This window comes from Canis aureus, chromosome 16, assembly GCF_053574225.1.
Source record: "Canis aureus isolate CA01 chromosome 16, VMU_Caureus_v.1.0, whole genome shotgun sequence".
Lineage (NCBI taxonomy): Eukaryota > Metazoa > Chordata > Mammalia > Carnivora > Canidae > Canis > Canis aureus.
In genome coordinates this window covers 9,779,201-9,807,195 of record NC_135626.1, presented here as the reverse complement: position 1 = coordinate 9,807,195, position 27,995 = coordinate 9,779,201, and the positions used below count along the sequence as shown (strand labels likewise).

General features: G+C 59.8%; 1 protein-coding gene across 8 annotated transcripts in view; it reads left to right on the top strand.

The window, feature by feature from the left end:
* Positions 1-6,575: 6,575 nt before the first annotated feature.
* Positions 6,576-27,995, top strand: part of RALGDS (ral guanine nucleotide dissociation stimulator) — a 28,801-nt gene continuing 7,381 nt past the window's right edge. Inside the window, exons 1-9 of one of the 8 annotated variants that reach the window (XM_077851245.1) lie at positions 6,576-6,701; positions 22,510-22,620; positions 23,737-23,930; positions 24,531-24,590; positions 25,049-25,242; positions 25,482-25,957; positions 26,685-26,900; positions 27,216-27,319; positions 27,702-27,786. In XM_077851245.1, coding sequence (XP_077707371.1) covers positions 6,591-6,701; positions 22,510-22,620; positions 23,737-23,930; positions 24,531-24,590; positions 25,049-25,242; positions 25,482-25,957; positions 26,685-26,900; positions 27,216-27,319; positions 27,702-27,786 — 1,551 coding nt within the window. In that variant the 5' untranslated portion in view covers positions 6,576-6,590. Of the gene's footprint in view, positions 6,702-7,823; positions 8,021-13,728; positions 13,921-22,509; positions 22,621-23,736; positions 23,931-24,491; positions 24,591-25,048; positions 25,243-25,481; positions 25,958-26,684; positions 26,901-27,215; positions 27,320-27,701; positions 27,787-27,995 lie in introns of those variants that run through there. The other 7 variants (XM_077851244.1, XM_077851243.1, XM_077851250.1 and 4 more) reach the window with 7 other exon arrangements.

The window sequence follows — 27,995 nt, the reverse complement described above, 5'->3', positions numbered from 1 at the left end:
CGTGCACTTTTGAGTGAATATGTGACCATGTGCGTCGTCTTGTGCCACCGGTGTGCATGATGAGCCCAGCGGTGGCCGAGTGAGCCTGCGTGTGAAGGGAGTCGTGTGCTGCGAGTGGAAACACATGGCTGATTACAGCATGGGGGTGGGGGGAGTCATGCACATATGGCATGAGAGTGCACACATGTGTTCCTGTGCCAGCGGTGGTGTGTATAGGTGTGTGCATGTTTGCACCTTGCTTTTTCAAAGCGCCTGGCCCAAGTCGTGTCCGTGCCCCCTCAACATCTCCGTAGCAGGTAGCTCGTCTGTGAAAGGGGGTTATTAAGTGTGCACAGCTCACAAGGTTGGGGAGGCTTTCAAGCGCTCAGCACTGTGCCTGATGGTGGCGTGGAGATCTGTACAGCCCTTGGAGGGGTCCCTGGCAGGGGCGTCCAACTGGTGCCGGGCCTTCTTCATCACATCTCCCATGTAGAAGCAGGTGGAGGCAGAAGGGAGAGGCCCAGGGACCTTGCCCAAGGAGGAGAAACCAAGGAAGGAGCAAAGTCATGGGCTTGGCAAAGGGTCAGGGGGTGGGGGTACAGAGGCTGTGCCTCTGAAATCGTTGCTTAGCCCCGAGACCCTGCCCCCATCCTCCCTGTCTCCTCCGGCCTAGGGAAACTTCCTTGCGGAAAGACTGTAGGAAAGAGGACGGCAGGCACCAGCCCCGCCACCTCCCGGCAGCCAGCTGCAGCCCCGGCTCCCTTCTAGAGGCTAGGGCAGCTCAGGAGGTCCCCCTCTGAAAGGGTAGCCCTGCTTCCCAGGCCCCGGGCCCCCTGCATGTAGGCAGCGGGCGGGTGGTGGCACCGGGCACACAGTGTCCCTGGCACGGCGGGTGGCCTCCTCACCACAAGGGCCCATTTGTCCCAACTCCCCCAGTCCTGAAGCCCCAAGTGACCAGGCCCTGCCGGGCACAGGGGCTTGACTGTGGGCTGGGCTCCCCCTTACCCACCCCACCTCAGCCAGCCCTGCCTGTACTACAGGGGCAGGCTTCTCACACAGGCCAGACCACAGCCCAGCAACCTCTACTTACCCGATGAGCAGAGACCCATTCCGCAAGAACTATGATTGTGCCAGGAATTTCAGAAGCAGAAAAAAAACCCCAGGTTGAACCAGAGCCGAACTGCCTGCCTGCCTGCCTCCCCACCCTGACAATCTCACGGCAGGCTGGCTTCTGGGAACCTCCTGGCTCCTGCTTCCCAGAAAGCCTGGCTTGCCTCCAGGCTCTGCTCCTAGCCTCCCTCTCTGGAAAGCACTCGAACAGCAGGTTGGCAGAGAGGCCTTGCCCTTCCTGTGCCCTTCCTCCTTGCCATCCCTCGGGCTCCTCTCCAGCCTTGCTGCCTCCTCCAGGAAGCTTTCCTGGTGATCTCTTCACAAGCCACTCTTTAGCCCCAAACTCTGAATATTTCCAAATCCAGGAACTTTGACACTGGAGGAAGTGTCTGGACCATCGAGGTTATTTACTTGGGCATCCGGGTATTTGTTGAGAGCCAGGCACTGGCTACCGGCATCGATACATCAGGGAACAGAGTCCCCGCCTGCTCTCAAGGAGCTTACACCCCTTCCAATTTTTAAAAAGAGGGAAGAACTGAAAACACACTGGTTTTAACAGCCAGCGCTCTTTCTGCTCCTACGAGGGTACGTGTACATACGCGAGCGGTATAGTCATCCGCCTACCCGTTAGCAGTTATGAGGATGCGTCATGGGCCAGGCATCATTCTGGCTCTTGGGTATGAGGGGTAAGCAGGACAGATGTGGCTGCTGCCCCCAGGGAGCTTAGAGCCCAGTGGGGGAGGGGCTTACAGAGCCAGCCCACATTCTGTGAATTGCTTCATTAACCCCCTTCTAGAGTCTACCCCTGCATGGTGCTTTCTAGCTCACCCACCCTATCAAATGGCCCAGAATGCTCAAACCCTTTTACCCAATTCTGTTTTTTCTTCTGTGACATACTCACCTTCCAACATACATCTTACTTCTTATACCCCAGGACCAGAGGCAACTTGGGCCTGTCTTGCTCCCTGGTGTAACACCGGCACTTGCACCTAGCCTGACCCTGAGCAAGGGCTCAGTCACTCTCGGGGGCGCTGAGCACAGATGCTCTTGGTTGTGCCCTGGGGCTGCCATGCCCTGCGATGGTGTGCCACAGACTACTACTGGTCCTCAGGGATGTGGGATAAATTGAAACTGTTTTGTGGCAGTTTGACTTTGCCAGGAGGACTTTCTATTGCATTTTACTAAGTATCAGCTATTCCTGACTCAGAGCATCCTAGGCTACTTCAGGGTAATGTTTTTTTGAACATGTGGCCTATGCCGGGTCCTATCCTCAGCTCTTCCATCCAATATTTCAATCTTTTGGAGGCAGAGGCCACCCCCATGTGTAAGCCAGGAGAAGAAGGGTCAGCAAACAGCAGGATGGGGGGATTGAACCTGGGATCTGGCTACCCAGAGCCCCAGCTCTAATCCTGAAGGTTAGATGTTAGGCTCTTTGTTGAGATGGGCCTGGGGGCAGGCCCAAAGGGGCAGGGAGCTGTCCTCCACTGCCGACTGCCATGGGAGGGGGGCTGGTGGTGCTCCTGGCCGTGCTGGATCCTGCTGGGTGTGGAGCCAAGCCAGAGCAGCTGGGGCAGGGCCTCAATTCTCGGATCCTCAGCTTCTTGGCAACCTGTGTGACTCAGTGGGCTGGTAAGAAAGGGCTGGCCAGCGGGCAGCCAGCAGAGGGGAGCCCTGGGCGGTGGGTGAATCAGCAACTGGAGCAGCCCACCCACCTACCGCTGGGTTACTGTTCTGCCTGGAGGAGGGCCAAGCCTCAGCTGCCAAAATAACTAGCCCCTCCTTACCTTTCTCCGTGCCAGCTCTCCTGGCAGGTGTTTCTTGTGACTCCACCATCTGAGGGGTGTCTGGGTCTCCTCATGGCTTTCCTCTGGCCCCTCTCAGCTCTTCTATGAAAGCAGAGGTCCCCTGCCCACAGAGGGGCACTGTGAGGATAGAATCACCTTCTGCCCTTAAGGTAAAGAGCTGAGAGCAGCCGAGAGCACCAGCCTCTAAGCCAGACTCCTGTATGACTGGGTGAGTTTGATGGGTCCCCAAGCTCCTGTCCCTGAGATCACCTGTACTTCTGCCTCATGCGTCGTGAACTCAAATCATATCTATACTGGCACATCAGTGAATGGTAGAAATGTTGAGGCGGGGGAGGTCCCCGACTCCAGCTTAGACCCTGTATTAGAGGGGCAGAGTTCCAGGGGGAATCTAAGTTGGAATCCCAAGCTGGGCCTCATACGGGGGGCAGACCACCCACCCTGCTGGCAGGGACCCGGCAGCCCCAAGCCCACCTGTGCTGCCAGGAACAAATCCACGTGTGATCTTTAACCCGGGGCAGAGTGGAGGACATTGAGCTGCATTAGGGGTCAACAGGCCAAGGTGTGCACCTGGCCTTGAAACTGACCTACTGTACATCCTTGGGCAAGTGGTTTGCTCTTACTGGGCCTTGGTCTTCTCAGTTTTACAACAGAGGTGATCACTAGGACTGCATCTGTCTGACAGATGCTACATGGAAAAGTGCTTTGCCCCCCATCAAGGAGCGTCAAAGGCAGAGCCAGGCTGGGCTCCAGGGGCCAAGAGGGGGTCAGGAGCCACTTTTGCTTCCTGGGCTTCTAGGCATGGGCATGCTTTTGCCTTTGGCTGCAGGGCAGTAGGTGTTTGCAGTGCACTGGGTCCTGGGCCTCTCACTAGCTGAAGAGAAAGGGGAGCCAGAGTAGATGTACCCTGCTTCTGAGCCCTTTTCCCAGCTCTAAGGGCTGGTCTCTCTCATGTGCAAGGCTGTAGTGTCACCTGACCTATCAGAGCCAGGCTGGCAGTGACTTTGTGATGAGGGGCCACAGGTCCCCAGAGATGAGGGGAGGAGGGAGCTGGGCTGTCCCACGCCTCCTCCGGCGGGACCCCAAGTCAGGTCAGGAGGCTGCAGGAAGGAGGAGCTGGAGCCAGCCAGGCCTCTCCTATCTGCTTCCTGGACAGGATGTTGTGCCGGGTAAACAGCTTCGAAAAGAGTCACTACTCTGGCTCTGAGTCACAGCTCCTAGCGACAGCCATGTAGTGTTTATAAACAATGTGCTTTGCACCCACTAGGGCCTGCCCCCAGGAGCCCACAAAGGGTGAGAGGAACCCCCCAGATGTGGAATGCATCAGGCCCACCCAGGAATCCCTCCCCTGCCAAACAGCTTGGGTCTGGGTGGCGGGGAGTAGCAGCATGCCTGCGCATGCATGTATGTTCCGGAGTGGGGTTTTGCTATGTCTGGGCTTGTGTGTGGCTGGCCAGGTGCATTATCCTAGGGCCATCTGGTATAGTCGGCAGGGCCGAGGACTGGGCAGGTCACAAGACCTCGCATCCTGGGACAAGCATCTCAGCGATGGTGTGAAGGTTCCCCGATGCAGAGTCCACACAGAGCTCTGTGCACAATGGGTGCATGAGAAACGTTTGTGGGTGCTTCTGTCTTCAGTGGGCCCAGCCCCAGGAGGTGGCAACGTGGTAGGAGTGCAGGTGGAATGCCCCTAACAGTCCCCAGCCCCCAGAGCCCTGGCTTTCTGTGGCTGGCCTTTCGTCCCAGGCGGTGACAGTGATGCGGTGCACCATGTGGTGACACCAGACTGGCAGGGAACAAAGGCGCCTCTGCTCTCCCCCTCTTGGCTGGGAGGAGGGGTGGACACGCCCCGCCTCCTCAGGGCTCCCGCTTTTCTTGCTGGCAGCTGGTCTCCTGCCGCCTGGGCCTTCCTGGTAAGCCCTGCCCTGGTGGCCTGGCTCCCAAAGAAATAGATCCAGGCTGGGTCCTCAGGCCAGGCTGACCTGTGTTGGAAGGCTGGCCTGGGGGAAGGGCAGGGTAACAGGTGTGACCGGCTGGGGGAATCTCTGGAGAAGAGCACAGAGCCTTGTTTGACACTGGAGAGCTACAGAAAGAGATGTGGTGCTTTGCAAGGAGCCTGGTACCTGGGAAGCGCTCAATAAATGCTTATGGAATCAGAGACATTAATGCACAGATACACCTGCTGGGCTCCCTACACCACCCCACCCATAACGCAGGCTTCCTCCACGGACCTCTTAAAGCTCTCCCGCACCCCCAAATGGACTCACCCAGTTGGAAGTACTTTCCCATCCACTGACCCTTCCCACAGCACTGAGGCCGGGGACCCACCTTGAGATGAGGAGGCCAAGCCTCAGGAAAGGCCCTCCCAGCCCCTCATTTCATCTAATGCCCCTCAAAACTCGCTGGCACACACAGAGGGCAGCCAGACTGCATCAAGCAGTGCCCGAGGTCCCACAGCCAGGAAGCCACAGCCCAGGGCTGAATGGCTGAGGTTGTGAACAGCCTGCGTGCTCCCGGGCTATCTCCCTCCTTGGCGCTCTACTGACCTTGGCCTTAGGGGTGGGGAGTGCCTGCTGTGGAGCAGCGGACCTGACCTGGCGCCTCTGCCAGCCCTCTTGGACCCCCCTTTCCTGGGGGCCAGGGCTGCCTTGCAGCCTTGTAGACAAACATTTCTGAGTTATCCACTGGGACCCAGTTGCAGGGCCCACGCTAGCACTGGACAGGCCTCAGATTGCCATTTGGAGCTTGTTCTTGGACATGGAGCCCAGCAACAGTAGCCACCAACATCCCTTGAGTGTTTATTATGTGCCAGGCACTAGAGCAGGCTTGTGACTGCGGGAATGATCAGACTGAACATCCCTTGGGTGCCAGCCACCAGCCAGGCCCCTCCTGAGCTCTTGCCGAATCCCCAGGCACCCTTGTGCCTGTTTTACAGATGAGGAAACCGAATCAGTAAGTAATGTTAAGCCAGTGGCCCAGGGTCTCAGAGCAGGCTGATTCAGAGCCCAGTCGCCTCTGCTGTTTCTCAAAGGTCAGGGTTAATTTAAGTATTACCGTGAGCAGGAGGCCATGGTGGCCGGAGGAGAATCAGTAGGGGCTGCCTGCGTAGAGGCGAGCTTAGGGGGGTGCCAGCCAGCAGGCAACAGGGACAACTTGGGCAGGACAGAAGCCGTTGGAGGGATTTTGGTGCAGAGGAGCCGGTCTCTGGCTGGAGGCACGAGGGTGGCACGGGGGTCTTGTTCCACTTGGAACCACCCAGCCCCCCACCCCTAGATGCCCACATCCCAGAGATTTCCAATGTGCACCCACAGAGATTCTTTCTTCCATAAAAGAAATGACCTCTGGGGCCCAGTGATCAGAATTTAGTCAAGAGAGGCAATGAAGTCAGGGCTTGGGAAGAATTCATGTTTGCAAGCCTCCGTCTCTCTCCCACCCACCCCCACATCCATAACAGATCAGGAAACCGAGGCTCCGAGAGAAGAGGAACCTGCAGGTCCCACGGGGAGGCAGGGCTGGGTGGGGACAGGAACCAGGTCTTGGCTCCTGAGTTCGGAGCAGCCCGCTCATCCGGGTCCCCCGCATCCCACAAAGCCACCGGAAGAGGATGTGAAACTCCGAGAGGTAGAGCAAGTGCTGGTGGGGCTCTGTGTCAGGGTGGCATGCTGGGCCCCAGCCACCCCGCCACAGCCGTGGGACCTGATGTGCCTGCAGGCCAGCTCCAGGACCCCTGTGACGCCCTCTTTGCTCTCAGCCCCCGCAGCCCCCTGGCAGCCAGGCACAGGACGTCCACCCAGCCAGGGTCCCAGCAGGGTAAGGAAGTGACTCGGCCTCTATCTTTGCCCTAGGACCTCTGGGTTTGGAGGTCTGGGCTCTGAACACTGGTGGAAGGAGTATCTGTGGGCTCCGCAGAGCTGCAGACAGATGCAAGCCTGGCTTTTCCCTGTGAGACCTCGGGCAAGTCCCTGCTCCCCTTGGGCCTTGGTTTTTCCATTTGTCAGATGGGTGTATTGGACCCGTCAGTGGTTTGCAGCAAAATGGGCACAAGGTTGTTAGCTTTTCTTAAAGCTGATGTATCCATTTAACGACTCCTAAATGAACGGTATTTCTGATGCTACATCCTCCTAGTTACCTTTGGTGGTGTCTTTTCTGGAGTGATGGTTTTGATGTTTGTTTGTTTGTTTGTTTGTTTTTGGTGTTATACTACTCTACTTAGTAGAATAAACAGTTGGCAACCCTCAGTTAGTCCGTGGAGTTTAAAATGAGATCCTGTGCCTGGGTGCCAGGGCAGAGGAGCTTGAGCACACAGTGCTGGGAATGAAGCAGTAGCTGGATTAAGCGTGGGTCACCTGTGCTCCCCCAGTAGCCCCTAGCTGGGCTCACACCTGCCTGGTGGCCCTACTGGCTGAGCCTTGTTTTGATGTCAGTGACTTGTACCCACCACCTTTCTTTTCTTTGTTAAGATTTTATTTATTTATTTATGAGAGAGGCAGAGACACAGGTAGAGGGAGAAGCAGGCTCCATGCAGGGAGCCTGATGTGGGACTCAATCGCAGGACTCCAGGATCACAACCTGAGCCAAAGGCAGACACTCAACCACTGAGCTACCCACGTGCCCCTACCCATCACCTTTCTAACTCTGGGTGATGAGTTCCCTGCAGGCAGGGGGAATGGGGATGGGGCTTTGGGGTATTGAAAGAGACAACTGGGCCCACCCCAAGAGGAGCCAGTGTGAGCAGGAGCTGCAGGCCTACCTCAGGACAGAGTACCCATCTGTACAGCCTTGGTTGGCCCATGGCCTGGCACAAGCGGGAATTCCTGCCCTGCCCATCATGGGAGCAGGTATGACAGCCATGCGGGTGACACCAGGCCTAGGCACTTGGGTGCTCCACGCCACAGGGCAGACAGGCAGACAGACCGACAGACTGGCAGAGGGTAGGAGCCCAACCCCTGCCTGGCTCCCGTGCCACCATGGCCCGGGAAGCCGGGTCCACTGATCCCAGGGTCAGGAAGGGCTGGGTATTCTTTGCCTGTGTCTCTGTGGTGACCGCCAGGCGCTGGGCCACCACCCGCCGCACCACCCTCCGAAGCCCCACACCTTGGCTGGCACCTGTGCCAGCGGCAGCCACCGAGGTAAGTTTCCAGGGCAACCGGTGCCTCTGCCAGGAGGCCGGGTGGGTCACAGCCAGGGCCTGCCCGGGCCCGGGAGGTGGTTGCCCTGACCGCCTCCCCTCCCTCAGAACTGGTTGAAGGAGCCTGGCTGGAAGCCACTGGGGATCTCCACCCCCAGTCTGGATACGAGAGGAGGGGGCACAACCAGTGGTGGCCATGTGCACCCACCCAGGCTGGCCTGTCCACCTGCCCCTTACCTGGGCGGCTACTGCCAGGTAGCCAGGTGTTGTCCTAGCAGCTCCTATTCCTATGGCGCTTCTCAAATTTCCAAGGGCTTCTGTGCATTGTTTTATCATCTGCTCTCCTGAGAGCCAGGCGATGGCATGCTTAGTATCACCCCATCCTCCTGGTGGAGAAGTTGAGGCCAGGAAGATGCAGAGCAGGGACCTGAACACAAATCTAGGCCCAGATCTTTTTTTTTTTTTTTTTAAGATTTATTTATTTCATGAGAGACCCAGAGACACAGGCAGAGAGAGAAGCATCCCTAGGCCCCAGCTCTTTTTTTTTTTTTTTTTTTTTTAAGATTTTATTTATTTATGAGAGAGACAGACAGACAGAGAGCGAAGCAAGCTACAAGCAGGGAGCCTGACATGGGACCCGACCAGGATCACACCCTGGGCTGAAGGCGGTGTTAAACCGCTGAGCCACCTGGGCTGCCCTAGGCCTCAGCTCTTAAGAGAGAGCTTCCCAAACCTATAGGCCTCTTCCTCGGCCACCTGTGCCCGGTGCTCCTTGGACCCGGGCCCTGCGAAGAACGGGACCCCAGCCTCCGACTCTGTTTGCCTCTCCTGCTGCCCTCTCTCCATTGTGCTCTGTGTTTTCAGGCTCTTTTGCATTTCTACCTATTTGTGTCCCCTTCTGCTTCTTTATCCTCCCCTCCCTTCACCTCCAGGCATCACATGGTAGACGGGCAGCCTGGGGTATTGGACAAGGAGCACTCTAGGAGTGGGGGGACCATTGTCAGAGTGGCCCCCGCTCCCCACGGTGTTGGACGGCGTTTATCACTGTGCTCCTCTGGGTGGCCCCCAACACCCTGGGAGTTGGTGTCAGGGGTGGTGAGCGCCCACTTCCAGAGGAGGATAAGGAAGCCCCCAGAGCAAGTTCAAGGCTGATCCAGAACCCTTGGCATGTCAGTCCTGGGCTGTTTCCATGGCTCCAGGCGTTGATGTATTTTGTTCTAGTTGCCCCAGGATGGTAACGCCCTGTGAGATCAGAGATTAGGGGTGATGATGATGTCACATCCCTCCACCCAGGATAGTCTCCTAGAAGTTTGGATGCTTCATTTTCTGCCTCCTGACCAACTCCTAGCACACCCTCCTGCCCCATGGGAAAACCCCTTCCCCCCCAAGGAGGAGGAGGAAGAGAAGGAGGCTCCTGGAGGTTCCCAGGAACTCAGCAACAGAGGAGGTGGGGTTCGGCCTACGCTCCCGGCCCAGGTGTATCACCTCCTGCCAAGGTGTGTGCTCACTCGCCCACAGAAGGCCAGCCCAGGAGCCAGGCAGGCCAGGAATGGTGACGTTGCTATCAGGAAGTGACCCAGGAACCTGGCCAGGCTACACCCTCTTCATGTCCTCCCCGGGCTCTAAATATAGACCACAAAGGACAGACGGGGACCTCCACCTGCCCAGAGAGAGGTGAAAGGTCTTCCACCTACACCTGACCTGAGTCTGGGTAGCCAGCTGCTATTGCTCACCAGGCCATCAGCGCCCTCTGTGGCCTTGGCCAAGCCCAGTTTGAAGGAGGTGATGGGCCAGGCCTGTGGCTGCCTGGACATTGTCTTGAGCCCAGTTCTGGCTCTGAGACCTTCCCAGCAATGCAGCTGGGTCCAAACCCCATTCCCTAGGACCCTATGCAAAGGCAGAGCTGGGTCTTGATTTGAACGATGGCTGAAGCAGCACTTACGAATCCTGAATCACCCCTCATGTGCTGGGCAAGGGGTGGGTGGCAGGTTGGAAGCTCAGGCCAGGTAGAAGATGGGATGGCACGAGGTACCTGGCTGGGCGAGGTGAGAGAGGACCCCGAGATGCAAGCCGGGGTCATACTGAGCAGTTGGCCTTTTGCCCTGAGGGTAGAGGGTAGTGGCACCTTTGAAGGGTCAAGACCCCTCGGGCTGCCATGGTCTGGGGGACCAATGGGTTGGAAGCAGGAAGGAGAAGGGGCCTCCAGAGGTCTGGCCACAGTACCCCCTCCCTTTAACTGGAGGTGGCTGCTCAGGGGCCCTCCAAGTCAGGGAGTGATGGAAGGCCTGGTGGGGTCCATGGCAAGCCCACAAGCACAAGCCCTGCCCAAAGGAGACAGCTGCCGGTCAGCTCCCACCCAGCCTCCTGTTACTCGGGAACACAGACCCCATGTGGCCGGATTGTCTGAAGTTATGGGAGAAGCCACAAATGTGGATTTTTATGTGAAATCACCTGACCTTTTACTGTTGGCTCAAAAATTTAAAAATACTTTGCAAGCCAAACAAAACACACGTGTGGGTTGGATGTGGCCTGCTTCCAGCCCCCGGCTGTCAGTTCTGAGCCTGTCTTGTAAGCTTCCTCTACAGGCAGCATCCTGGCTACAAAACGGTCCTATGGCACAGCACTGTAATGGCTCACAAGAAGCCCTGAGGAAGGGCAGGTGCACTCCCCAGGGAAAGGTTAGGGACCTGGAAGTGCTAGGGAGTGGGGCGAGGTGTGACCAAGATGAGGGATGAAAGGAGGGTTCCCAATCCTAATAACCCATGCTTTCTACAGTGCTTTATGCTGTTTCTCCCAGCAGACCCTCCCAGGGCAGGGGTTATAACCTTGGCCTTCACTCACCCAAGGTCGCTAAGCTGCCTCCAGCCCCCCACATGAGCCCTGTGGCTCGGTTTTGGGACAGCCCGCTGCCATGGCCTCCAAAGTGAAGCCCCCGGCCTCTTTTGTTATAAGGAGGCTAGGAGTGCCCTGCACATGGGGCAGGTCAGATACATGGAAAAGTGGGGCAGCTGGCCAGGCAACCCCTGCCATGACCTGGGGTCCGGAGATCGTTGCTGCTGGGAGCCTCAGGGACATTGACAATGAGGCTCAAACTCTGTCCTCTTCCTTTATTGCATTTATTTTCCCCTGAAACATATTTGTGGAAGAAACCGGGTGGTTTGTCCCATAGATATTCCTACAGTCTGGAGTTTATGGATTGTATCCTCATGGTGTGTTTAGCACACTCCTCCATTCCCCCGTAATTTCCCCAAATCACTGTTACGTGCAAGAAGCCTGGTTGGGTTTATGGTTAGTTTTTGGCCAGAACACTTTGTGGGTGATTTTGTTTGTCTATCAGGTGGCACCTACTACCCTGGTCCCCTCTTTAAGGCTGCCCCTGCCCTTGGTAAGGGATCTGCCCTGCAACTTTGGGGCAGGATTATGAAGGCTGATGTGTGGCAGCTCAGGGGAGAGTCATGGGTGCCAGAGGTGCCCCATGAACCGCCACAGCCCCATCACAGACGGTACGGGGCAGAGTCTCTGCCCTGCCCAATGTGGGGGCACCAGGCACCTGTGTGAGGTACTTTACCTGCGCTGTCGCATTAATTATGCTCCCTTTGCACAGGAGAAAGCCTCCCTGGAGGAGAGGTAATTTGCCTGTGGGAGAAGGGGGTCACCCAGTAAGGAACGGGTGGAGCTGGGCTTCAAACCCAGGCATCTAGGTGGCCAAGCCTGTCCTCTGCTAAACCAACGCTCTAAGGGAACTAAGGTGTGTGGTGGGTGAGTGTGTGTGCAACTGGAGCCATGAGCAGATTTGCCGGGACCCCAGAGGGGAGCCCCAAAGTCGGTGCAACACAGTAGAAGGACCAGTTGAGTAAAGCCTCCACCATCCTGCCCCCTCCGCGCAGATGATGATGTGCAGGTAGTGCCAAGATGGGAGGCAGCCCAGCCAGCTGTGCTGGGGGGCGGGGAGGGGGGCAGAGCTGGAATTCCCTACTCCTCACCTGTCCAACCTACCTGGGCCCCTCAACCCCAGCACCTGGACCTTCAATTTTGAAGAGGTGGGGACATCAGGTGCATTTCTCCGGCCCTCATGAGTCACTTGGCCTGCATGGGCCCCTTTCCATGCTGTAAAATGGGCTTGAGCTTGCTTCCCAGGCCCCTCCCTGGGAGAAAGAGATAAAGAGAGCAGAGCAAAGAGATAAGTGCCGGCAGGCAGGTGCTGGATTCACTCCGAATTCCCCAGAGGTGCTGAGTGTTTGGCCCCAGGAGAAGGAGTGGGAAGAGGAGCTTCTAGCCAGAGGGCAGTGGCCAGTGGCCAGGTCACCCTTTGGTTGCTCTTTGAGATTCTCCTTCTTCTAACTGTGCCTCCCCACCTCACCCTCCCTCAGGGTAGAGCCCAGAAACTTCCTAAACAGCCTCCTAGGGATCTTCACCCCAAACTAAATCTCCTCATCTTGCTTTAAAAAAGAAAAGCAAACCGTATTTATTACATGTGCGTGATTATTAAAATATTGTAGAAAAAATTAGAAAACTCGGAAGAGAAAAAAATGTGTAATACTATTCAGAAATAACCACCATCCCTTTGGCAAAGTAGCCTCCTCTGGTTGAATGCATGTGTGCAACGTCTGCTCTGAAAGAATATTCGACAGCCTGGCTTTCTTCTCAGAGCAGAGCATGCCCTGCACCGCTGTGGTTCTCCTGAGAAACTGAGGCCCCATGGTGAGATGCTGGTTCTGGGGGTGCTGGTAGTGTTGTTAGGGCTGCTAACAGCAATGGCAGGGCTCTATGAGGGCTAAGGCCAGCCAGGCCCCAGCAGTGGGCTAGGTGTGCAGGACTGTCCCGTTCATCTGTGCCTCAATAAGTGAGCTCTCGACCCTGCTGTTAACCTCCAGCCTCCCTCTACCTCACAGACTTCTAGAGAGAGCAGTTGAGGCTCCCTCGCCCTGTAGCCTGGCTCCCCACCTGACTGCTGCCCTGAGATCTTGAGCCCTCAAGCCACCAGTGGCTGCAGCTGACCAGGCCAGTGATGGGTGCTCAGACAGGCAGCTGTCCCCCTTGACCCCTTTCTTGAGTGTCCCTAAGGCCTCACCCCCGGTGACCACTCTTGTGTTGGACCCCCACCCCCCCCACCTCCTTTCTGCTCTGCGTCCTCACTGCAGAGCTGTGGGGCTGAAGGGTAACAGTGCAGACAAAGCCAGGGTGGGGCTTGTCCCGCACACCACGCACACACAGGACACTGAGGGCTTGCACAGGCACAGGCGCACGCAGGAAACGGGGCTCAGGTTAAGCAATCTGTAGGAGGCCACAGAGCAGGACTTAACTGGAATTCGTGGGAAGTAGTTCTGACACCAGGGCGGCTCGACCACGTGTCAGCACCCACGCAACGCGGACACTGCACCCACGCAGGGTGCCCAGCCGGCCCCGTGGCCCCGCGGCCCCGCAGCACCCAGAGCACGTGCACTCCCGGGCTCCGCCGGCCGGCCCCGGGGGCGCGCGCGCGCGCACGGACACACGCCCCGGGCATCTGCGGCCCCGCCCCGAGGCCCGCCCCCGCGCCGCTGACCCCGCCCCCGGCCTGACCTCCGCGGGGCCGGGCCGCGGGCGCAGAGCTCGGGGAGCGCCGAGCCGCGCGGGCCGCCGCCGCCCCCGCCGCGCGCCGGGCCGGCCCCGCGCCCGCGCCCGCGCCGCCCAGGGTCCCGCGGCCCGGCCGGCCCCCCGCGCGCCCGCGAGCCGCCGATGGTGCAGCGCATGTGGGCCGAGGCGGCCGGGCCTGCGGGCGCCGCCGAGCCGCTGTTTCCGGGCTCCCGGCGGAGCCGCAGCGTGTGGGACGCCGTGCGCCTGGAGGTGGGCGGCCCCGACAGCTGCCCCGTGGTGCTGCACAGCTTCACGCAGCTCGACCCCGACCTGCCGCGCCTGGAGGTGGGTGACCGGCCGCGGAGGGGAGTCGCGCTCCTCGCCGAGCCCGGGGGCCGCGTGGGGGGACCTCGCGCCCCTGCCCCCACCTGCCCCGGGCCCGGCCCCGCGATCCCGGGTGGGCCGGCTCCGCGCGCCTACAGCCCAGGCAGACCCGTTCCCGCGGGCGGTCACTGCAGGCGCCTGCGAACTTGGGACAGCCGGGCCGGGCCGGGCCGCAGTTCTCCGCTGCCCAACCGGGGCCTGCACCAGGCGTCAGGCTTCACGGGGCGGGCGGCGAGCTCGTGGTTAGGGGGGCAGACGCCTCCTGGGCAGCTGGGGCCAGAGGGGCCTCCCAGACAGTACCTCCGGGGGGCAGGCGTGGATCCGGTACTGGGGCTGCCTGCAGAAGGGCGGTGGAGGGCAGACAGGTATCCAACCTGTGCGGCTAGGTGTCCCCGCAGGGAGATCGGGAGAAGGGCCTCCCCGGCCCACCAGTGACTCATTTCTGCCTCATTAGAAAATATGCCGACACCCTGAATTCACCTGAATTCATTGGAAGGCTTCAGAAAAAGGAGGGTGTGCCTGTCAGGAATAGGGGTGGGGACAATGAGGTGAGGGCTGGGGCTCTTGTTTCTGGTGTGCTCTGGCAGAGGGGCCCAGTGGGTCACGGGGTCACAGGGGGTTGGGGGGGTGCCTTCCCCCCGCCCACCTGACTGTGCACCTGACTTCAGCAGAGGTGATGGAATCCCTGGGTGGGCCCCCTCGCCACGTCCTGCCTGGGCATGGGACCTGGACAGATGCCTTCTCTGGGTCCAGGGCCCCAGGGCACATCTAGGCCAAGCCAGAACCTTAAGGTGAAGTTTGAGCCACCTGCGGGTTAGGCCCACCCGCCCCATGTCCCCTCCTTTCCATCACTTTAGGTCACAGCAGCCTTGTATCGCTCAAGAGTTTCAGCCTGGATCTCCGGCCCCTGTGTGTCCCCACTGCCTAGACAGGGCCTAGATGCGCATTTGCCAAAGCCTGTCTCCATGCCCTGCATGGGAGGGAGGGCGGTGGGGGGGTGGGGGTGGAGATGAGGGGTGGGGGTAGCTCTTGGTGGGGGAACTGTGGGCCTGGGAGGGAAACTCCCCCTGAGCTTGGCTGGCAGTGGGGCCAGGCGAGCTCTCCAACCCTCATCCACCCACAGCTCCAGTCTTTGGCGGCTGGAGCGACCCCCAGGGAGGATGGGGGTGGGAGGCCTGACACCAGCCCAGTACTCATCTGACTTTCATTATGTCTGGCAGCGGCTTGGGCTTTGTGTGCTGGGAGGGTCTGGCCTGCGTGCTCACAGGGGCCGGGCAGGTTCCTGGCCTGGGTGGGGCAGGCCTTTGCTTCGTCTCTTCCTCCCTCTCAGTCCATCTGCATCCCAGAGGAAAGGAGCCCTACCCCAGCCCTGGGGTCTGCCTTCCCCGCACCTCCCCCTCCCCTCCACCCCTCCCTCTTCCCAGCTCCCTCCCTCTCCCGGCCTCAGCACTGAGATCCAGGCCACAGCCGCTGCTGTTTAGAAATCAAAGGGAAGCTTCTGGCTGGGGGCAGGAAAACCAGGGTCCTGGCAGGAGAGGAGGCCACTGCCGGAAACCAAACACAATGACCATTTACCATGGGCTGAAGGGAGGGGGGCTGGGGAAGTCCCTGTCCCTCCTGCCAACACCCCCCCCCCCCCCATCCTGGAGCTGATTTCCTGGTCTCTGTAGCATGCCAGAGCTCAAGCGGCCCAGCTCGTGGTCCTTGTCCTGTCTGGAAACCACCAGACAGTTTCTGGCTGCCCCTCGCCCCCGTGCCCATTTCCCCACCACGCCTCGACCCAGTCCTTCCCTCTCTGAGCTGCCAGATGTCCTTGCACATCTGGGCGTCCGCTCATCACCTTGATCCAAGTCACTGCAGACCCAGCTTGGCCTGAGGGGTTCTGTGCTTTTCTGGAATTCACCTAGCCTGTGCCCTTGTCTCTGAGCAGCCCACTGCCTTGGCCAGGCTGGAGGAGGTCCCCGTTGGGAGCATCTCCCGGTTACAGGCACCGCCCCTCACTCCAGCTGGCTTTGACCAGCCCTGCAGAGTACAGTAGATGGGAGGTCAGAGAAGTGAAGTGTCTCTGATCTTAATGTACGCAGAGCTAAGGTGCCCCCAGGATTTGAATGTGGGCTGTTCTTTATTGGGTACCTACTGTATGCAAAAGCCCACTGCAGGGATCAGAGAAGGATAGGGCAACGCTACGAGGCAGTTTTAAATGCATGGAGGAGAACAGGGGAACAGAACCAGGCCTGGGCAGCCCAGAAGCCCCCGGTCAAGTGAAGGGTAGGGAGGCCAAAGTCCTCAGGGTCAGAGGACACTGGGGAGAGCTTCTAGAAAGGAGCAAGCCCACCGCTGGACCGCAGAGGTTTAGAAACATAGCAGATGTGAGCCAGTGCTTTGTGGGAGGCCCTGTGCTGAGTAATTTGCGTGCAGTCTTGTCTCTTTGCTGGCGGGACTACAGATTGCCCATTTCACAGATGAATCCCCTGAGGCTAGATTGCACAAACTCACCCAGCTAGTAAGTGGCAGACACAGGACTCAGACCCCCCCAGACCCCCCCACCGTGTGAGACCTCAAGGCCTGATCACAGTCTGGATGGAATGGAATGAGGGCTTCTCTGTTCTTTGGGTAGAAATGAATGGGAGAGTCCCATCGTGTGCCCCTCCCCACCCCGCCTCCTTCTTGGTCATCTGGTGTCTCCACACTTTGTATAGCTCTTCAGTTTAACCTTCAGGGCTCATTTGCCTTTGACACTGGAGGCCCTGGAGGCTAGCCTTGTGAGGGGTCTTTATCTATCTGCATACTGTAATCAATGAGGAGGCCACTGCAGGCCTCAGGGCCTGTGGAGTTCTGGGGGCAGCTGACTACCACCTGCTGGGCTCCCACAGACCCTGGGGGTCCCCTCTTGCTTTACTCCCCAGGGGTCCCGGGAGAAGAGGAAGGGGAGGCAGGCTGGCTCCTACTGGGCCCTCCTTCCTTCTCTAGGTAGGAGACATTTAAGCATGCCAGCTGTCTCCCAGGAGCAGCAGGGGTGGTAGGACACAGGCTTGGGTGCCTGCTCCCAGGCAGGGCTCAGTTCCATCCTCAACCTGGAAGCTGGGCCTGTGTTTCCAGGCCCTGTCTTCACTGACGGGAGGAGGAGTTGGACTAATTACGCACGGGCCCTGGGCAGCCTCTGACAAGCCAGTGGGGGTGCTCTCAGGACACCGTGCCCAGGAGTCAGGACTGGCTCCCAAGGGCTGCTAGCCAGCTGCCCAGATGGCTCCTAGGGCATGACACCGTGCGGTGGCCACTCTGTCCCGGGCTCAGGCTTCTAGCCTCCGGGGCTCAGAGACGCAGTGTTCCTGGACACGCAGCCCTAGTGAAGCGACTCTGGCGGCCCGCAGCTGGGAGGGAGCACATGACAGCTAGAGGATTGCTTGGTGAGCAGGGCAGGGGCACACGGCTCAAGGGCCTGCATTTGGGGAGCTCTCAGGTGTGGGTGTTGCCTCTGCACTCCGGGGACCATCAGATGCTCAGAGGGCACTGTGCATTCGGAACCAGGGGGCGGGGTTGTGCACACTGGTTGGGCCAAGAGCTGGGGCTCTGAGGGCAGAGAGCTGCAGGGATAGGCCAGCTTGGCCCCTTGCAGCGTTAGACACCTTTCTCCCACTCCTGAGCCTCAGTTTCCTCATCTGTAAAATGGGCCTGATACCAGTTCTTCCCCAGGGTTCAGGTGAGGCCTGAGTGAGAGCAGCAGCCTGACAGGCAGTCCCCATAGTGTCTGGCACAGTGTCAGAGCCAGGCAGGTGGCGGCTGTCATGATTATGTTGTCTGACCAGGTACCAGGGCAGTGCCCGTGCCCTGGGCTTTGGGGTTTTGCTGCCCTGCTGCCCCGCACCATTGGTGTGGTGCTTCCCAGGCCTGGGTCCTATGGCTGACCTCTAGGCCCACAGGAAGAACCCCAGCAAACCACCCACCATGCCCAACCAGGGGTGTCACCTGAGGAAGGCCTTCTCAGCCCTGGACTCTGCTCTGAGGTCGTGAATGTGGCAGCCACAGAAGAGCAAGACAGCAGGCAGGCCTAGACGGGAGATTCATAGGTGGGAGATTCATAGGCCGTGGTTAAAATCACTGCCTTGGCTGCCACTCCCTGGCTCCTGACCTGAGTGAGCTCCCCACCCAGCTCTTCCCTCATCAAGTCAGGTGTTGGAGGATTAAATGTGAGAAGTGTGTAAAAAGCCTGGTACCCAGGAAGTGCCCATAGACATGGGACACTGTGGTTGGTGGTAGACGCTTGTGGTTGTGGCTCTTGGGGCTGGACCTTCAGCTGGCCCTGCCCGGCACCCCCTTGGGACTGGACCACCCTCCTCAGCTGTCACCAGCTACACTCCTTCAAAGGCTTGATCTGTGGTGGCCTGACAGCCAGGAGCCCACCCTGGATGGACAAGGGAACAGGTGGTGGGCAGGGCCAGCGTGGAGGTCCCATCACACCTCCCCACCTGAGAAATCCATCCTTCTTCCTCTTAACATGGTAATGAGTAACTGGGCTCCGGCTGGTGGAGAGGGTTTGTGGGGACAGCTTCTTTGGGGGCTCACCAAGGCTTGTCCCTAAACTCTAGTTTCTGGGGTCACCAAGCTCCCTGGTTGCCCTGGCAACCAGGAACCTGCAGGTCCCTAGCCACGGCTGCCCCTGTGGGCTGCAATATGCGGGGGTCCCGAGTACAGCCCACCTCCATCTGGGGCTGACCTGGGGTCCCCACTGGGTCCCGTCTGTGTCCACAGGCCACAGGGCTTTTTCTTCTCTTCTACTTGTTGGAGCTTAGGGGCTGAGAGATGAACCAGAACTTGGACTCGAAAAATCCTGGATTCTCTCCTCGGCCCAGACCCTCTGCCTTGCTCTCTCCATTCTGCACCCGCGTGCAGGATGCCACATTTAAACTGTCCCCAGAGCCCGGGAGGGCTGATCAGGCCTTCTAATCCATCTCCCTTCGTGGCTCCTGCATTTGAGCAAAACACCAGAAAGTCTGAAAGCTGCAAGGCTGGCTCGGGCAGTTTTAGAACTCCCGCCCTCTCTGTACGGACTGGCCTTCCTGGAATCTCCCACAGGGGCCCTCAGGGGCCCCCACTCCCCATCCCATCAGGTGTCCGTCAGCAGCTCCTGGGGGCTGTGGTCAGCAGGTGGTGCCCAACACCTTTTGTTCTGGCTTCCTGGGTGCCCTCATGTGCTAGGTGCTGAGCTGGGCGTTCTGTGTGCCTTCTCTGGACCCCCACTGTTGGCCTGTAGAGAGCTGCTGCTCTTCCCATCTCACAGGTGAGCTCCCTGAGGCCAGGGGCAGAGAGGCTGGCAAAGCTGGAAGTCAGAGCTCTTCATGAGAGACAGAGTCCTGGGGTCTGGTAGGCCCTGGGAGGCCTCATGTGCCCAGGGCTGCAGGGTGCTGACCAGTATCCAAGGTGGCCTCTGGGCCGTGGCTCAGCAGGATACAGTAAGGACCCCATCTCATGCATGTGGAAGCCCTATGATCGGAGCCACCCCCGCCCTGCCCGAGTGGAAGCGGGTCTCCACATGTGGCCCGAAGAGGAGACAGGAGGACATGCTGGTACAAGATCCAGCGCTTCCTCTCCGTGTGCCTTGGCCCTGGACCAGGTCTCCTTAGGAGGAGCCAGTCCGCAGGGGAGGCACCTGTGGGTCCGGAGGCCCCTTATGGCCCCTCATTATAGGCACCCAAGGAGAGCAAAGGGGCGATCAGTGTGAAGGTGCCATCTCCATGTGCACAAGCACGAGCCACCTTCCGGGAGAGATGGCAGGCCTGGGGAAAAGCCAGCAGGTCCCCTCAGATTTATCCCAAAATAGGAGGTGGGATGGGCCCTGGCGACCCCATTATTCTCCATCGAGGGAACAGGGCCTGGCCTGCAGTCATCTGGGGACAGGCATCCTGCTGGCCTGTCACCCTGAGAAGGCTGATCAGGTGACACTGGGGCTGCTTCTCCTCCTTGTCCCTGGGGCTCTGGGCTGCACTCAGAGGGACAGCAGAATATGGGGCACCAAGGTGCCCATTTTGCTGGCTTCTGCTTACCAGGGCCTGGGGACACCCCTCTACCCTCACTCCCCTTGACTCAAGCTGTGGAAGGCCAGGCTGCGTGTGAGGCACAGCTGTCAGCTGGGTGCCAGGGCCCTGGGGACCTGGCATCCCTGTGGCATTCTATTCCCCTAGAAGCCTGCAGGGGCCTTCCCTCAGGACATCTGCTGTTTGGTAGGCCACTCCCATCGTCCCCCAGGAGCCCCAGGCCCTGCTGCTGGGCCTGGGTACACTCTGCCCAGAGGGTGGCCTGGAGGGTCCTGAGGGGCAGATGCCAGGCCGATGGCTGCTTCCCTGCTCTGTCCCTGGATGGAGGTAGGAGCAGGAAACAAATGCCCCACTCTGCCACTTGCTGCCCAGGCCCGGGAGCAGTTTGCTTTAGAGCCTGCTCCCGTGTCATCTCTCAGGAGGTGGTTTAAGTGCCGCCCGCCCGCAGCATTGCTCTGAGGCTCTGCTTTTGTTCCTCTGGCAGCAGCGGTGTGAAGGAGCCAGAGTAGCTCCCCATCTGTGTGACAGGGCAGTGAGTCCCGGGTCCCAGCCAGTGTGGCTCCTGGCATCCCGCCCCGCCTCCCACCCCCCTTCCAAGGCCGCAGAAGGGGGCCCCTGGGAGGTGGGGGAGGGGCTCAAGGACCATGTGATGCGCAGGCCAGCTGCCCTGCCAGTGAGGCCCATGGCTCACTGCAGGCCCCACCCCACCCCCGCTATCTGGATCTGCCAGGGCACAGCAGCCACCTGCCCGCAGCCCCCGCCATGGTTGGCCTGGCCCAAGGGCCTTGATGGAGCCCCACTAAGGAGCCAGGTGCCATGTGGAGGTCAAGTCCAGGGCCCTCTGGCAGGGCCGTTCCTGCGTGGGGAAGCCTCCAGCCCCCTGCCAGCAATCCGGGTGTTCCTCCCAGCTGGGCCACATATGGCTAAGAAAACCCTGGAGGAAGGGCAGGCCCTTCCAGCCGAGCCTCTCGGCCTCTGCTGGAAGTGGCCACGGACCCCTGAGGACATGCCAGGGTGCTGGGGCCCCCGCCCAGCAGGAGGACAGCTGGTCTCTGAGGCCTGTCTCCTCTGTGGGCTCTTCCAGATGGAGGAGGGAACGTGAGCATACGTCTCAGCTTTTCTGCTTCAGGAGGGGTTGGACCTCCACAAGCCTGGGTTATTTAAGGGGTGTGGGTGTGGGTGGTGCTGCTCAGGGGGACCTCTGCCTGTGGGTTCCCTGCTAACTTCCCAGAAACAGGCTGGCTCTCCTTTTCCGGAGAGAATGTGATGGCAGAGGCTTCCCCGTTGGTCCAGTGCCCAGTGTGGGAGGGCAGCCACAGGTCAAAGGAAGTGGCCCTGCAGAGGGCAGCTGGCCTTGCGCGGCCCACACGGGTGGGCAGGAGGTGAGGCCCAGACACCCCTTGCTGGCCGCAGCGGTGCAGTAGGGGCCCTGCTAAGGCCCAGGGCTCCAGGGAAGGATGTGGGTGGGCTGAGTCAGCACTTTTTCCCCAGTCTTCTGTAAGCTCCACGCCTGCCTTGGGTTAGGGCAGTGAGCCGCGGTCCCAACCACTGGTGCAGACCCTGCAATCGATGGCCCTGTGCCAGCTGGCACCTCCCAGCTCTTTCCTAAACTCAGAGGCCCCTCTCCCCACGGCAGGCTCACCCTTCCTGGGACAGAGACCTATGGGCAAGGGGGCTGCAGAGCCCAGGGCCACATGGCTCAGTGGCCTCAGCCAGCCAGGGCCTGATGATCACAGCCCCCGGGCCAGCCTGCCTGGCGGGAGGAGTCACTGCCTCATAAAACAAGGGCCTTTCCTTGCTGCTATGGGCCCAGGGAGCAGCCAGATGATTCCCCCCTTCCTGTCCCAGCCAAAGCCCCATGATTTCGGGTCCTGTGAAACCCCAGTCATCTGCCCAGATGCCTGCACTGTCACTTTATCACCCTGTCCCCGTGCACGTGATGACACACAGGGAACCGGGAACTCCTCTGTTGCCCAAGAAGGCACAAGGGCATGAATGAGCAGAAAGGGAAGGAAGTGGCCTCGGATGTGGCTGTTGGGGATACCCAGCATCTGCTCCAGACCCATGATGCTGACTCCAGGGCTGCGCTGGGAGGAGCTGCCCCCACCTATGGGTCAGCTGGGGTGGGGGCGGGATGGGCCAAGGAGGGAAGAGGAGGGCCACACGGGAGGTGCCATGTCAGGGCCTGGGGTCCTGGCTTTGCCGTTTAGCCACAGTGGCATGACATAGGCCCTTCTCTCAGCCTCCATGTGCTCATCTGAAATGACTGAAAACCAATACCCATCTTGGGGGTGGGGGGGTGACCCCACCTGGGTGTGAGCAGGTTGCTGGGGGCTTCGGGAGCCTGAGGGGCTCATCTTGTTCACAGCTAGCTTGTGAGGGGGTGAGACGGGGAGTGCTTGCCCCAACGTGACTCCCGCCAGGGGGCCTGTGTGGACGGGGCACCTCAGCTGGGGAGGGAGGCCCCAGGGGGCAGCCCCTGATGCCCCTGCCCGGCGGCCGGGCACTATCTTTGCAGAGCTGCACACAGGAGATCGGCGAGGAGCTGGTCAACGGGGTCATCTACTCCATCTCCCTGCGGAAAGTGCAGGCACACCACAGCGCCAACAAGGGCCAGCGCTGGCTGGGGGTGAGTGCGCCCGGGCACGCCCCGGCTTCCAGGCTCTGGCTGCTGTGCTGGGCTCCCTCCCAGGGCCTTCTCCACTGAGGGCCCCTCATCCCGATCCCAAAGGAACCTGCCCCTCCCCACGGTCCAGCCCTGGGCTTGGCCAGGAGCAAAGTCACTCTGCACCGCGGCGCCTGGTCGGCTCAGTTGGTTAAGTGTCCAACTCTTGATATTGGCTCAGATGGTGATTTCAGGGTTGTGAGATCAAGCCCAGTGTCTGCCCTGCGCTGGGTGTGGAGCCTGCTTACGATTCTCCCTCTCCTTCTGCCTCTCCCCACTGTTTGCTCCCTCCCTCCCCCTCTCTCTCTCAAAAAAAAAAAAAAGAAAGAAAAAAGGTCAGTCTGCACATATTTGTATGAACATCAAAAAAAGACACTTTTCTACTGTTTCCCCTTCACATTGGGCCCCAGGTGATTTTGGATTTTGCCTCAGTCTGATCCTGCCCTCCGCTGTCTCAGGTAGTAGCTAGCAGTCAGCGCCTGCCTCCCTGCACACCTGCAAGCCTTCCACGTCACCACACTTAAAAGGGCTAGTTTTACTCCCAAGGGGCCGAGGCTCAGGCTCCTATATAATTTACTGCTTCCTGGAGCACAGCCATGTGACCCCTCCAGGTCAGGGGCAGGGCCTGACTCCACTAGCTGCGGAACATTCCAGAAGGGAGGCTGGTTGTCACAGCGATTCGGCCTTTCAGTGCTGAGGGCCTTGACTTGATTCCTTGCTGCAGCCATTCCCCGGTGCTGCACTGAGCATCCCGTGTATCTTCCCAGAAGACTCCGTTTCCTCGTCTCTAGAATGGGCATGTTTTTCCAGGACTCATGGGGGCAGTGCTTTTCCACTGAGGTGCTGTCATTCAGTCCAGCCCACAGACTGACCTGGAACGGTCGTGTTTGTGTTTTTTGTGATTCCCCATCTCAAATTCCACTTCCAAAGCTGAGCTTGTTTTCCTGCTGGGGGCACACACGTCTCCTCTTTGGCCACACACGGGGCACCTGGGGCTTTGTCTGAGCGCTGGTCTGCCACCCTCCTGGCAGTCCCTGGTGCCACCACTGACCATACACCCCTCCTTTGTCCCCGCTCCAGTGTGAGAACGAGTCGGCCCTGCACCTGTATGAGACCTGCAAGGTGCGAACGGTGAAGGCAGGCACGCTGGAGAAGCTGGTGGAACACTTGGTACCTGCCTTCCAGGGCAGCGACCTCTCCTACGTCACTATCTTCCTGTGCACCTACCGAGCCTTCACCACCACCCAGCAGGTCCTGGACCTTCTGTTCAAAAGGTGAGCAGGGCCTCTGTGCCCCACAGCACCTCCCCACTCAACACTTGGCTGTGTCTTTGGTTTGGCACTTGCCGTCTCTGAGCCTCGGGTGTCTTGTGTGGACCCTGTGTGCCATGAGGCCTGAGCCCCCACACAGAGGGTTCTGGTCTGACCTTTGGGACAAGCCCCCCACAGTGCTGACCCTATGGCCAGCCCATGGAGAGGGGGGTCCTGGGGCTGAGGTGGGTCCTCTCCGCCCGGAGAAGCTCTCTGCCTCAGGCCCTGGATCCTGTGTCGGGGCAAAGCCGCTCTCCTCACAGTCTGGCTGTGAGGAGGTCACAGATTCCATCCGGGGCCCCATCCTGGGTGTCGCCAGAGCAGGGAGTCCTGGGGGCTGGCAGGGGGCCCCAGACCCACTCAGCCACCTGGAAGCTGCTGGGTGGGCTTCATTCAGTTGCCAAATGGACATGAAGCCCCTTCAGGACATTGTGCATGATTCGGCGTCCGCGGCAGACACAACTCCCTGGGCTCCGGGCTCCCGCTCTAGTCGGGGGAGTCAGCTGGTAACCCTAGACATCATAGCAGGTACGGTAGATGTGACGCCCTCACGGCCTCCTCTAGATACGGATGCATTCTCCCTTATTCTGATGAAGACGGTGGACCCCAGGACCAGTTAAAAAAGTGAGTGGACTTTGGGTCTGATGGGAGGGCCCCCTGTCTCCCAGGTGGAGGACATGCGGGGCTTTGGGGTGGCAGGGGTGCTGGGCCGAGCCTGGCCCCCCATATCCTGTGATTCCTGCTGCAGGGCAGAGGTGTGGGGGCCTCTCCTGCAGGAGCACAGGAGTCAGAGAGCGCCCCCAGTCCACCCTCCTGGCATCTCCAGTGCAGAGGGGGGACTCAGACAAGGGGAGGGGGGTCTGCTCCCCTGAGGCAGGCAGGGGCGCTCACACCATGCATGGAGGGCTCCCCGCTGTGGGGACATCCAGCCCCGCCTGCTGCCCAGACCTGCCCCTACCTGGGTGGCCTTGGGGGTGGCTGGGGTGGGCCCGGGGTCGGGCTGGACCATCCCCAGGGGCTCAGGGGTCTGTGTGGGAGGAAGGGCCAGGCTCCTGAGCTGCTGTCTGCCCTCCTGCCTCTAGTGCCATCTCCTCCATTCTGGGCACCTGGCTGGACCAGTATTCGGAAGACTTTTGTCAGCCCCCAGACTTTCCCTGCCTTAAGCAGCTGGTGGCCTATGTGCAGCTCAACATGCCCGGCTCCGACCTGGAGCGCCGTGCCCACCTTCTTTTGGCCCAGTTGGAGCATTCAGAACTCACTGAAGCCGAGCCTGAGGGTGAGAAGCTGGGCAGAGTGTCTGTGGGTGTCTGGGCATGGGTGGGTGCTGGACCCCACAGGGAGGAGCCCTCAGAGGCTGGGGTGGGGCCAGGAGCCAAGACCGGGCTCAGAGCACCCAGCTGGGGGACGGCATTGCGGGGACACCTCTGTAGGGGTTCTTGACTGTGGCTCCCCTGGGAGGCTCAGAGACATGTTCTGTTTCTGCAAAGACACATGGAGACTTCTCTCCTCCTGTAGCTCTGTCGCCAGCTCCAATGCCAGTTCTAAAAACAGCTCCAGAACTAGAGCCAGCTTTAGCACCACCTCTCGTGCCCGCTCCAGAGCTACAGTCAGCTCCAGCACCAGCTCCAGCACCAGCCCCAGCCCCAGCCCCAGCTCTAGAGCTACAGTCATCTCCAGCACTAGCTCCAGAGCTAGAACCAGCACCAGCTCCAGAGCTAGAACCAGCTCCAGCTCTAGAGCTAGAACCAGCTCTAGCACCAGCTCCAGAGCTAGAACCAGCTCTAGCACCAGCTCCAGAGCTAGAGCCAGCTCTAGCACCAGCTCCAGAGCTAGAGCCAGCTCTGTCACAAACTCTAGAGCTAGAGGCAGCTCCCGCACCCGAGCCTCCCTGGCCTTCGCCTGTGGCTGCAGAAAATGGCCTGAATGAGAAGCCTCATGTCTTGATGTTCCCTCCCGACCTGGTGGCGGAGCAGTTTACACTGATGGATGCGGTGAGCTCCTTTCCTGGGCAGGGCAGGCAGGGCACCTTCCCCTGGCATCCGGTCCATTCCCTGCCATTCCCTGGTCCAGAACTGATGTCGGGGTCCATGTCCCAGTTCCACCAGGATTCAGCGTGTGGTCTCTGGACTGTGGACATATAGATGGGACTCTCCCCAGCCCAACCCTCCACACAGGGACTGCGGATTACAGGAGGCAAGACAGTTGAAGGCTGGGTGGGGAGAGGAGTGGAGCTCACTGAGGTGCATCCAGCTCCACGGGTCGCCCTCCTATCTCCCTGAGACCTCACCATCCTCAGCACTTATGAGGCACCTGCTGTGTACTAGCTTATGGCAGACAGCGGAGCCCATAGGCGTAGCAGCCACAGCGAGTGCGCATCTGGGTGGGGGTGCAGGAGGGGGGCAGACCTGAGACCTGACAGGGAGTGGCAGGTGCCACCCAGTATGCGCAGCTATGAGTGAGCCACCTCTGTGCTTGCAGTTAGTGAGGATGAGCTGCCAAAAATGCCAAAGCCTCTTTCCTCCAGCGAGTCGTCCTGGGTCACTCATGCTGGGCACGCACGGTGGGCAGAGAACAAAGTCCAGGGACCTGCACCATCCCCTCCCCACCCCCGGCCCTGCAAGGCTCAAGCCCTGACCAGGGACCCTGCCAGGGACTGGGGAGGCGTGGACACTGCCCTGGGCTATGGCAGAGCCAGGTGACACTCCCCATGATCCCCAGGAGCTGTTCAAGAAGGTGGTGCCCTACCACTGCCTGGGCTCCATCTGGTCTCAGCGGGACAAGAAGGGCAAGGAGCACCTGGCACCCACCGTCCGCGCCACTGTCACACAGTTCAACAGTGTGGCCAACTGTGTCATCACCACCTGCCTGGGGGACCGGAGTGTGACAGCCCGGGACAGGGCCAGGGTAGTGGAGCACTGGATCGAAGTGGCCAGGGTAGGCCTCACAGGGACCCTGGGAACCCCCTTCTCACTTTATCTGACCCCAGGGCTGTGGTCTGAACTCCAAGGCCCTGCAGAGACCCCAGGCCCATCCTTCCAAGGGACACGCCAGGCTTGACCTGCACATCCCGCCACCTGGGTGCTCACTCCCCTGTAACCCCCTCCCTTAGGCTGACCCCACATCCTCCTCTCCTGACCAGGCCCAGGGGCATCCCGGGGGCTCTGCGGGCAGGCGTCCGTCTTACCCAGGACGGGAGGTCCCGGCTGTAGGGACTGAAGCCATACCTCGGCCCTTCTGTCCCTCCGCCAGGAGTGCCGGGTCCTCAAGAACTTCTCGTCACTCTATGCTATCCTGTCAGCCCTACAGAGCAACTCTGTCCACCGGCTGAAGAAGACATGGGAGGAAGTTTCCAGGTGGGCAGGCATCTCTCTGCAGGAGCACCAGGAGGGACCCGGGACCTGCCAGGAGGCTGCGAATTCTGGGGTGGGCCTGCTGGTGGGACCCCAAAGCATCCATTGGCCTCAGGCCAGTAGTTCTGCCTTGGGACTCAGTTATCTGTCAGCTATCGGGGAGAGCCACACTGGAGATTTTCCTGTGTGTACTGGTGACAGATACACAGGATCAGGACAACCACACACACGGAGTTCTCCCCCACCAGGTCCACAGAGCACTTAGGGCCCCGCAGGACCCTGGGTGCAAACCACCCGTCCAGGCAGTTCGGGTCTGTGGGTTCTAGAAACAGTTCAGTGCTCATGCCCATCGTGCCATTCCCAAGCCTGTCCTTCCTTCCGTCAGGGACAGTTTCCGAGTCTTCCAGAAGCTGTCAGAGATCTTCTCGGATGAGAACAACTATTCTCTGAGCAGAGAGCTGCTCATCAAGGTAAGGCCTGGCCAGAGGAGGAAAGTTCTCAGTGAAAGTTTGTGTGAAGAACTCCAGTCCTGTCTTGTCTGGACTTTGGAGAGAGGAGGATCTTTTTGGTTTGTGGCCATTGGTGGGGAGCAGTTTGGGGACCAGGAGGCCCTGGCAATGGGATGATGTGGGAGCAGCTGGGGTGTTCCAGAAGGGATGGGTGAGCTGGCAGGATTAGT